The 12,021-nt window shown below is 39.9% G+C and overlaps 1 protein-coding gene across 1 annotated transcript in view; it reads left to right on the top strand.

Annotated features, from left to right (window-relative positions):
- Window positions 1-12,021, top strand: part of LOC136875891 (dipeptidase 1-like) — a 164,269-nt gene that overhangs the window by 34,675 nt on the left and 117,573 nt on the right. The window contains exon 3 of the mRNA XM_068228242.1: window positions 2,023-2,191. Within this exon, the coding sequence (XP_068084343.1) occupies window positions 2,023-2,191 (169 nt within the window). The remainder of the gene's footprint in view (window positions 1-2,022; window positions 2,192-12,021) is intronic.

Genomic DNA, 12,021 nt, shown 5'->3' with positions numbered 1-12,021 from the left:
GGACAGCCGATGGTGAGGTTCGAACCCACTTGTCTCCCGAAGAGCTTGGATCCACAGCCATAATGCGTTATCATGCGCAGCCACTTCACTCGATTAGGTAAGCATTCGATTGATGTCTCAAAATGTTAAATTTAAAAACCGAGCTGTTTGGGGTCAAACGGTAGAGCATTGGCTTTCTCTAAGAGTCATACCAGGAGGATCCGATCACGATACCCAATGAACAAGATGTGGTGAGATCGAAACATGAGCTCACGTCTTGGGTTGCTGTTCTTTTGGTAACATTCTTAGAAACACTCGCCACCACATCATTTCACTATTACGCAGTCCCTCCGAGGCAAAGACTTTCAAGTACATAAAGAAGTTCATGGTCTTGCAACAAACGACAGCAGAAGGACAATTGGTATGATCGCAATTAAGGGAGAAACAGGCCATATTAGAGACCATACGAAAAAATACGAGACGCGTCTAACTCAACTAGCCGAATCTGGCGAGGAATAGAAACACACACACACACACACACACATATATATACAGTGCCATATTACACAGGAAAGTACCAGCTTGATATATTCAAGTGATGTGTGTTATGAACGGTGCCTGGCGGATGGTACCAAAAATGGGTGTGAAAATCGTGACAGTCTTCGGGATGGGCACTGATGTATTCGCGGACTATGGGCTAAAAGCTCTTAGGTGAGCTATCCTTATTTTTGGATATCATCTATACTCGTCGGAATAAAATCAACTGACCTCAAGTTTTAAGTATTGTAGGAATTATTCGTCAAGTTTTTCTTATAGCTTTACAAAATTTTTAAAAGTTTTAAATGTATTTGTACCTTTTAACTTCACTAATCGTTTATAGAATTGTTTAAATTAAAAGTTTTCAAGGTATTTGTACCTTTGAACTTCACTAATTGTTTATAGAATTGTTTAAATTAAAAGTTTTCAATGTATTTGTACCTTTGAACTTCACTAATTGTTTATAGAATTGTTTAAATTAAAAGTTTTCAATATATTTGTACCTTTCAACTTAACTATTGTTTGTAGAATTGTTCAAATTAAAAGTTTTTAATGTATTTGCACCTTTCAACTTCACTAATTGTTTATAGAATTGTTTAAATTAAAAGTTTTCAATATATTTGTACCTTTCAACTTCACTATTGTTTGTAGAATTGTTTAAATTTGTTGATCTAAATTCACGATCGTTTTCAGTTTTTCGATTTCTTTACAAACTGTTAAATTTGTTACCAATATTCACTGCATTGTGTATTATTTGTATTTGGACAGCCTCAAGCACGAGGAAGAATTTATAATAAAAGAGGGAACACGAAATATAATAATTACACAGCTTCCTGTAAGTATCCTTGGCGGTTACGGAGAGGCTTCCCAATTTCATATTTTGTATAGACTTCACCAGCGATTGACTAGGTCGTTTTTTTTTAAATTTCGTGTGGCTATTTCTAGCCGAGTGCAGCCCTTGTAAGGCAGACCCTCCAATGAGGGTGGGCGGCATCTGCCATGTATAGGTAACTGCGTTTTATTGTGGTGGAGGATAGTGTTATGTGTGGTGTGTGAGTAGCAGGGATGTTAGGGACAGCACAAACACCCAGCCCCCGAGCCATTGGAATTAACCAATGAAGCTTAAAATCCCCGACCCGGCCGGGAATCGAACCCGGGACCCTCTGAACCGAGGTCCAGTACGCTGACTATTCAGCCAACGAGTCGGACACTAGGTCGGTAAAAAGAGCACATCGAGATGTAGTTGTCGTGACAATAAATACAGGGCAGAATTTCCAGCAATTCTATTATGTTATTTAAAATCCACCAGTATTATATCCATGTAGTTTTAAACATTAGAATGTCAGCTTTCAGATGAGACCAAAATGAGAGATTTTATTGTACTGTATATGTTGCACATTTTAATATTTGGAACTCCTCGTAATATCTTTACCTCTGTTCTCGGTTCTTAGATGGTACCTGTTTAAGATTAGACTCCTACCCCAGTACGTATTTTGACTGTTACAGGTTCAGCACAGCGATCGTGGTGCTTAGCCTGCATGTTGGTCATTCTTCTGACACTTACTGGAATGGGTGTTGTTCTCCCTCTTACCGCTAGAATGCGACACGGGGGAACAGGACCCGATCACATCTCTGCTGTCAAGAGGATGTTGCGGGAAATTCCTCTTGTGGATGGGTAAGTCCTAGCAGTTAATTTGAGGTGCCGTGAACCTATTGCAAACATAAATAGTATTCAGTATGGCAAGGTGGGAAATCCATTTGTTTCCACAACTCTCTGTAACATTTTGGAACCCCCTACTGTCCATCAATTGGTAGTGGCGCTGATTGTTGTTTTAAAAGGAAGTAGCACTAATCAGAGTGAAGGAAATGGAAGCGATTCGACACTTCGAAAAATGAAGGTATCGGCCAAAGAAAGACAAGGGCCACAAAGGATGTGAAATTGAACGACTCCTTAGCCGTCGGAACCTAGTAGCTTCGAGGTCGGCAAGGAACAAACGTTGACCAAGGGTGATCGGATAGGATAGATAAAAGTGAGGAGCCTGGCACAAGTAAGTGGAAGCAATGCCAAGGTAAGGGCTCCGTTGTCGCCAACCCACGCTCCCAAGTTGAGAGCCCCTGCGGCTCCTTTTAGTCGCCTTGTACGAAAGGCAGGGGCTACTGTGGCTGTTATTCTACCTCCCCTACCTGCAGGGGTTGTTTATCGATTACGGGAGTCTTACTTCTCTGGCATTTTGGATTTATTCATGACTAGCAACTTCACACGAGGTGATAGGTCTTACGGTGTAAAAATTTCCTTATAGAGATTAATTAATTAATTAATTAATTAATTTATTTATTTATTTATTTAGCGTATGGCATTACACATAGAAGTAAAGATTGTTTTAACTACCGGTACAGAAAATCTGTATGTACAAAAATTAAAATACTGCACATATTAATTGAATTACAGGAACTGCATGGCAGAGGCGCTACAAGCATGTTTGGTACACCCGAAAGGACGTGGGTTCGATTCTCCGTCAGGAAGTAAAAAAACTGTAAGAAACGATATTTCCACTACCAGAGGTGCACATGGCCCTGAAGTTCAATCAGCTACACCAGAAATGAGTACCAGTTAATTACTGGGGGCAAAGGCGGCTAACCACTCTACCCCATCACGTGCCGAGGTTAATAATGGTGGATATGGATAGTGGAAGCTTTTACCTTTCAGCCCTCCCAGGCCTTCATGACCTATGAGATGATGACTTTGCTTTTATTAACGGAATGAGACAAAACAAAAGGTAACATCCACTCTAGCTATGCACTCAAGACTCGATGATATAGTACTAAAAAGTCTCTCAGATTACCCTTGCACTCCTCAATGATTTGCCGAATGGTTTGGTACGGTGTTCCACTACCACAGGTGAAGGTTACTCCACGTCCTGTTCGACTGTGATTGAGACTTTTCCGCACATGCTTCGGAAGTTCAAAGCCCTTTGGTTTCTGTATGGGGTCGATAAGTTCGGGTGGAGTGCTCTCAGCCCGAAAGTCATGCCACTTAGCATCCATGTTGAAGATGCTATCAGCAAGCCGTTGGGATACTCGTAGGGGATGGATTTCTGGAACGAAGCCAGTTTATTGTCAAATAGTCATCATGAATCTGAAGTTTGGGATTATTCATTATTTCCAAATATTCCTATATTCCTTTAGGGATGTCTTCTGTATTAAAATTCATCTTAGGCAGGGCCCCATCTTCACTGACGCGCTGTACGCCTATACTGTGTCAACTCGAAATACCTAGACCAGGCCTCTTCGGAGGCCACACGCCGTTATTATAGCAGTGCTTCTTGTCTTCTGAATGTAGAGGGGGCTATATGGCTGAGTGTTTTGAGCCAGTATAGTGGAGTGGTTCTCACGCGTCCAGGGATGGTTCCCATTGCTATATTGAGCTGAATGTCGACTTCTTTATGTGAGAGTTATTCATCTACACCGCATCAATATACAACCTGTGACAAGAAAGTTCGGTGAATGAAGTCAGAACGATAGATCCGGCAACACTGGCGACACACAATGCTGCACCTGCGTAGCAGCAGGTTTTGACCACCTGCTCCCAACGTTGTTCAGTTTGATCATCGTGTGCGTGCCGTGAAAGACCTGTTTGACCCAGTGCGTGTTTAGTGGGTTGGTTCTGAACTGCGAACAGGAACATGAACGACCAAAGGATCAATGTACAGTTTTGTTTTAAGTTTGGCAAGACACCGAAAGAAACGCATGCAATGCTGGTTCGTGTTTATGAAGATCAAGCAGTCTCTTGAAGTGTGTGTACGAGTGGTTCGCCCGTTTTCGAGGAGGCCGGGAAAGTGTCTCTGACAACCCCCGTAGCATAAGACCGGCGACCGTCGTCAGGGACGAGAACACTGAGAAGGTGAGGACATTAATCACGAACGATCGGCGATGAAGTGTGCACATGATAGCGGATGAACTGCAGATTAAACGTGAAACCGTGCGACAAATCGTTACCCAGAAGTTAGGGAAGTGGAAAATAACTTGACTGACGATCAGAAGCAGGCTCGTTTAGAGGCTTCACAGGATTTTGTCGAAACGGCGGATGCGTCACCAAATTTCTTGAACTGTATTGTCACTGGGGATGAAACCTGGTGTCTCAGGTACGAGCCTGGAACGAAACGGAAAATAATGGAATGACGTTCTCCGGGATCCCCTCGTGAGAGCCGAAAAGTCACGACTCAAACTCGCTTTGAAAAGAAAGAGATTTGACGGTATTCCTGACTTCCAACGAGGCTTTTGAACACCATCCCCAAGTAAGCCTTCTTGCAAAGTTTCCAGAACATGTATCGCCGATCTCAGCAGTGCATAGTTATGGGAGGCAACTATTTCGAAGGACAGTAAGGTCACTGTCGTGCATTGTTCATCTATGTTGATAAGTACAGGACTATTCAGCGAACTTTATTGTCACAGGTTGTATCTGGCCGCGGAGAACGATAAGATGATCACAGAAGTTCGCAGCGTATCTACTGTTGCTGTCCAGTTTATTAATTAGTTGTTTCCCTCCTGTTGTGTGTAGTAGATCAGTGAGTGCTCCTTCATACCACCTGCGTGTTAACTTACTCCTCTCTCCTAATGAGATATTTAAATCATTCCCGAGCTTTCACTAAAACGACAAGTCCTAAACCATTAATGTAAAATGTACTGTAGTTTTATCTTAAGATTATTTAGTAAGTAATTTTGTTTGATAATGATTACATGAAGAATCTCAAAATATGATTTCTTATTTTGAGGTGGACTTTTTTTTATCGAGAACTGTAAAATTAAAAAAAAAGTTTACTTAGAGCTACCGTTTACGTATAGGTGAATGGCACGCTTCTAACATGCCCGCTCTTCGCGTACGTACGTTTAGTCTAGCTTCAGGGTAACTCCCATAGACACGGCTACATCATGCAGCAGTGGAAACCGTGTATGCAAATCTGTTCTATGGTTCAGGATATTAGCCCACAGAAATATACACGGACACCCTCCGGGGATCTTGTTACATGTATAGATTCTGAATAAAAGTGTGAAATGTTATAATTCAGTTACTATGGTAACACAGAGACAAGTGTTCAGGAGTTCGAAACATTTTCTTGTTCAATATAACTGTACTGTCTTTCTTGATGGAATTTATTTACGCTCACAAACATACATGACCAAAGTAGAAAGAAATGTTCTGACGACTTCAGAGATATACAGGGTTATTCAGCTAAGATGATCGCCTCAAATAACTCGTGAACTGTTAAATATATTGACATCCTTTTCATTTCCAAGGCGCTCATAATCGAAATTGCAGGACTTTTCCACGGTGTAAACTGAGTTGTATATATTTGAAGGGTTAAGAGTACGGCATGTATGCGATTGTGTTCAGTATGTGTATTTGTTGTACTGGGACGTTGCCTACGAGATACACGACTGGGAACAGATAGGTAATCCTCTGGACAAATGTGATGTGCAGTTTGCCTATTGGCGCCTGTCATTTTTAACCACTTTCACCGATATCGTTTACGAAAGGTATTGTCCCTTGAAGTGAGCAACCTACTCAGTAGAATATGTGCCCCTGAGATCTTTTGTGTGGATGAGCAGCGAGAATATATTGATTGACTAAGATTGTTAGTGCTGTGGATGGTACGTTTCAGACTTAATTGTATCAGTATAATTAATTCACTGCGTATTTACAGGTGGATAACTAGTGATTACTTTCTGCTGATTATTTAATCATCTATCTAAATTGTTGTACCATAGAGTGCTATATGAAAGTAGGCTTACAATATATTATGACTGATTTCATGGGTTGCTAGTAGAAAATATTTACATGATGTGTACAATATATTAAATTAGTCGTATGTTCTATTTAATTATTCATTATCTAGTGGAATACATTTAAATCGGTATGTACATTATTTACAGAGTAGTACAGTTATGAGAGTGATGTATTAACTTTTGAGGTGTGTTAGAGTATATCAATGATTTGCGGTGTTTTTTTTTTTTTTTTTTTTTTTTTTTGTAGAAGACCGTTTTGTCTACTTCACGAAGTTCTTTTATTAAGGGGTTGTATATCCCTGAGTTAGTGTTATAAATCCTTTCAGATATCCTGCTGATTTCGTCGTTGATGGTTGGATGACTGTATTACGGACATGTCGAGGTGCGTTAGCTATGATCCTTAATACTTTGTTATGATGTACTTGCAAACGTAGGGCTGCAAGTAGGGGTGTCGTGCAATATTGTGGATTTCACAAGGGCCTTGAAGATAATTAGTTTATTGTATTATTATATTATGTTGCTCAGTTCGCCTGTTAGCACCTGGCATTAGGTTTTCATTGGGTACTTACTAGTTCTGAGCGGCGGGAGATTAAGCTGTAGATGCTTAATGTTGTCTTTCTAGCTTTTTCATGAGAGTTATTGATGTGGCTACGAAAATTGAGGCGTGTGTCCAAAGTTACGCTGAGATATTTAGTTTCGTCAAACCATGGAATTTCGGTATCATAGACACGAATAATAATAATAATAATAAGTTTGTGTGGCTATTTCTAGCCGAGTGCAGCCATTGTAAGGCAGACCCTCCGATGAGGGTGGGCGGCATCTGCCATCTGTAGGTAACTGCGTGTTATTGTGGTGGAGGATAGTGTTATGTGTGGTGTGTGAGTTGCAGGGATGTTGGAGACAGCACAAAAACCCAGCCCCCGGGCCACCGGAATTAACCAATGAAGGTTAAAATCCCCGACCCGGCCGGGAATCGAACCCGGGACCCTCTGAACAGAAGGCCAGTACGCTGACCATTCAGCCAACGAGTCGGACGTAGACACGAATGAAGCTGGTGGGTGTGTGGTTCTAGCGAAGTTAGTGAAGGATTGAGATGGTTTTAGTCGGGTTTAATCGAATTCTGTAGGTGTCGAGGCATGTCTGGAGTGAGTTGAGGGCTGTGTGAATTTTCAAGGCTACAACGTGAACTTTCAAAGAGTCTGCGGTGATTAAGGTGTAATATATTTCAGTGCCCTCTGTATGAGGGATGTTGTCAACGAAAATTAAGTAGAGGATGGGGCCCAAAATGCTACCCTGTGGGACTCCAGCTATGATGCTTTCGTATGAGGATTCTTCACCTTTTACAGCTACATATAATAGATGACCAGTGGAGTATTTGGAAGTCTCCAATATTAGTGATCGATGTTTTGTCTGTTTTTAGTTTGCACAGGAGGCCGGGAATCGAGACTCGATGGAGATGGAAGGCCTCTACTAGTCTGGCACGATTGTAGTTTAGGGATTTTTTTATTATGTTTATGGCACGGATTAGCTGCTGTGTGATGGAGTGTTCCCGAAGAAAACCGAATCGTTCGTTAGGAATGTCATTGTTGATTGTCATTCGTGAGTCTGACTTGGATAATTTTCTCGAATATTTTTCCAAGGCTGATGGGCCTGTAGTTATTTGAGTGACCTTTGCTATATTTTTGAAAGGTGATTATTTTGGCTATTTTACACACTGAAGAGAAATAGCCACGTTTTTGAGCTGAATTGTAGATTCCTACAAGGTATTCAATAAAAATAATTGGTAATTCTTTGAGTGCATTGTTGGGTATGTAGCAAGGGCCAGGCAATTTTTTATTCTTCAGCCGGTGGATTACTCTACGTACCTCATGTACGCTTTCTGGAAGTGCCTTTAAGGTTTAGAGTAAGGTGGGAGAGTATATCTTCTTCAACCTGATTAATATGATCTCGTCTCGAGGGGTTTGGATGTGTTTTGAACCGTTCTTCGCGGCATGAGGCTAGTAAATCAGCTTTATCCCTGTCAGATATAGCCTCAGATTGGATGTGACGTAATGTGGGGATTTCTGTGCGATTGGTTCGCATTGCCATAGCCATGTGCCATGAATTTTCATCCTTAGTTTGTAGATAGGAGAGTGTTTTATTCCACTCTGAGTTGGAATAGTCGCTTATTTCTCGTTTAAAATGTTTGGTGTGGTAATTGTAGTAAGATGTATCTTGGTGGCTGATATTATTGCCATACTTTCTTGGTAGCTCTCGTTTGCTTGATGAGGTTTAGAATTTTGTCGTCTCAGGTTAACTGTTGTCGGTGGGTTTCCTGAGAACTTAGCGGCTGCTCGGGATACAATCCGCGGGGTTCTTTATTGCAGTATTCATTTTTTCAGTAGTTCGTAGAGGGTGGGATTTATCGGTGCGGTATTCTTTTAAGATGTTGGCGTTGTTTATAGAGCTCGGTTTGTTTGATATGTGGGTGTTTTCAACGGTCATTAGGGCTAGGTTATGTTCAGAGTCAGTTGTTTCAATGGTCTTGATGTCTACCGTTTGTCTAACGTCCTTTAGTACAGCAATATCTAGTACATCAGTGTTATATGTGGGGTTTCTTGGAATGTACTTAGGTTCAATGAGGCGAACCGCCAGTATATTTTTGTCGTTACAATATCTTAGTAGTCAGTAGTCTGCTGTGCTGTAGGCATGTTTGCCTTAAGTTTAAGTCTCCAGCTATAAAGGTAGGTGGATCTTAGCCAGAAGCAGTTCTAAGTCACCGGAGATGAGCTTCTTGCCTGAGGATTCGTTGGCAGAAATAAGAAGGATTTGTCCTTGTTGCTTGAGCACTTGTAGGGGTGGGGTTTCCAGAGTTTGAAAAGTGGGGGTGATGATTTAATTTCCATGTAGTGCCGTTCAAGTATGTCAGTACCACCTTTTTTCCCGATTCGGCCATTCCAGTACATTTTTTAGCCAGTGACTTTGAAGAGATGTCTTTCTTTAAGATTTGTTTTTTTTTTGAAAAAGGCCAATATCGATGTTGTACTCCTGCAGTAGCTGGATGAATTCTTTGTGCGACCGAATTCCATCTGCGTTCCAGTAAAAGATACGTAGCTTAGACGTTTGTGTGCAGTGGGGTGCATACTGATGTAACGGTTCAAATCCCGTTACAAGATGATATCTGTATTTTTATTATTGTATGATTTTATCTGTATTTTATTATTATTATTATTATTATTATGTCAGTATTATTATTATGTTATCTGTGATATTGTACTATTATTGTAATTATCCGTTTTATTCAATTTTGCAATTGCCTGTTGCTTGCAAGATTGCACTTAGATGTATACATATATACGTATGTGTAGTATAACACTCAATACCTGTACAGTGAGAATTGTTATATATATCAGAGATTGAGTGTGACGTTGGGACATTGTGCAAGATTAGTGGCGATTCTGCCAAGTCATCGCCGCGCCTTGGCTACGTCATCGTATTTATTTAGCAATGCGCGCACGGAGTTACTCGCCGCGGGGCTATTTCACCACTGTATGTAATATCTGTCGCGTAGGTGGGAGTATGTCATTGTTATTTCTGGAGATTACGTAGTTGTGTCAACCAACGTCTATATAAGGTAGCTCCATATTGTAGCGTCAGTCATTACTTATACGGATGCAGTACAGTGAAGTAGTCTACTAGATCAAGAGGCCTTAGTTGGTCAGTGAACGAGTGTGAACGAGAGATGGAGCAGACAGTGAGCCATTAATTATTGGTCATTGAGAGAGTGAGACCAAATGGTTGGTCCGTCACTTAGTGGAAGACGCGGACGCAAGGCTTACCAAGGAGTCAGAGAGGGCAACCCTGGACCTGCCAAGAGGTCATACCATATTGACTTACAAAGAAGTCAGATGATATGGAGAAGAAGCAGTCGCAAGGATGTATCACCACGTTAGGCGTGACACATCTACAGTAAACACCAGAGCAATGGATTACTTCGTAATTACACTCAAAGTGTTGAAGGTACAGTCAAGTGAATCAGTGAGGGAAATATTTCGTATAAATTGTTAAATGTCCGGTCAAGAAGAATTCAAATTCATGCCTAGTTTCTTTCAGTTGCAATGTCATAATTTCATATTCTCATCTGTTTTATCGCAACAAGACTCACTATTTTTTGATATATTATTTAAAGAATATATATTGTTCTATCAAACGAATTCATAGTTTCATTTCATTGAAAGTAAAATATCTTAACCTCAAAATTAATGGGGAAACCGAACGCCAGTCTCCTTTTCCCAGAACTTATATGGTATGTTGTCAAAAGTAAGCTTATTACCCCACTCCCTAGAGATAGTCAAGAGTCTCATTCTATTATTGCTGTACTGAGTGACAGCTGGCGCCCTTCAAATAACGTATGTGTAAGTAAGCAGGTAACAAGTAAGTGTGAGTACAAGGTTCGACGAGTGTGTATTTTATTTAATGAATGTTAATTTTCATAATTTCCATGTTAAATGCAGATATTCAGATTTCCATTTTAAAATCCAGATTTTTCAAGTTAAATGCAGATTTATATATGTTTGTAAATTTAGTCAGCGACTCAGGAACATGTTCACAAAGTGGCTCCGCAACGTGGTGTACGAAGAAATTCAGAATTTGTTCTGAATGACAGCATATCATAGGTTCATTTTGGGAGGAGCATGCGCATTTAAGCCAACGGAATTATTACCGGTAAATTTCAGGACTATAATTTTGTGATATATATTTGTATTTTGGGGATATGTCAAGGGATTTGAAGAGGGAAATTAATTTGAGATCGCGTACTATCACTAGTGAACCAAAGATGGACAAGGAAGACAATAACAAGTCATGTGACGACGAGGTCATTGTTTCTGCGGACATCCAAGGTGAAATTCAGAATAGGGAGCAGGTGAAGACGATGGAAGCTTCTGGGGTAATTCAGAAAAGTGCAGAAATTGAGAAGCACACTGAAACCCAAAAGGAGATCGCGGGGGGAATGAACCAAGATTTTATAAATTTGATGATGTCCAAATTTACCGAGATCAGTAATGAAAACTGTAAAAAACTGAGTGAAAATAGTAAGATAGAGATGAAAGGAATGAAAGAATTTTTTAGTAGTAGTAGTGAAAATAGTCAGAAATGCATGGAGGAAAATAATAAAGAGATGAAAGAATTAATTAGTACTAATAATGAAAACAATAAGAAAGAAATGAAAGAGATGAAAGAATTTTTTTGTACCAATAATGAAAATTGTAATAAACAGATTGACTCTCTAAGTAGTAAAATGGAACAAGTAATTAGTAGTAATGAAAATAATAAGAAACAAATGGAAGAATTAATTGCAGTAATAAAGAAAATTTTAATGTGACCAATGAGAAAATAGATGCTCTAAGTGAATCACTAAATTATAAAATAGATACTAAGATAGTAGAGGTAACTAATCAAATATCTAAGTTAGAAAATAAGGTAAATAAAGAGTGTGTTGACCTTAGAGGTAAAATGGAGTTGAATCGGAGCGATCTTCATACACAAATTGAACATGTCAAAGGAACTTGTACAGAGAATATCAAAGAGTTAAGTAATAAGATTTCTAGTAATCAGGAAGAAATTCACGAGATCATAGATAAAAGACTAGACAAGATCCATAATGCAGTGGGGCAAGATATGAAGGAATGTGTCAGTAAGGTAGAAACGTTTGAAAAAGAGCTTGGGCAGGTCAGAGAACTA

Source organism: Anabrus simplex, chromosome 6, assembly GCF_040414725.1.
Source record: "Anabrus simplex isolate iqAnaSimp1 chromosome 6, ASM4041472v1, whole genome shotgun sequence".
Classification (NCBI taxonomy): domain Eukaryota; kingdom Metazoa; phylum Arthropoda; class Insecta; order Orthoptera; family Tettigoniidae; genus Anabrus; species Anabrus simplex.
This window is presented reverse-complemented; position numbering and strand designations above follow the sequence as displayed.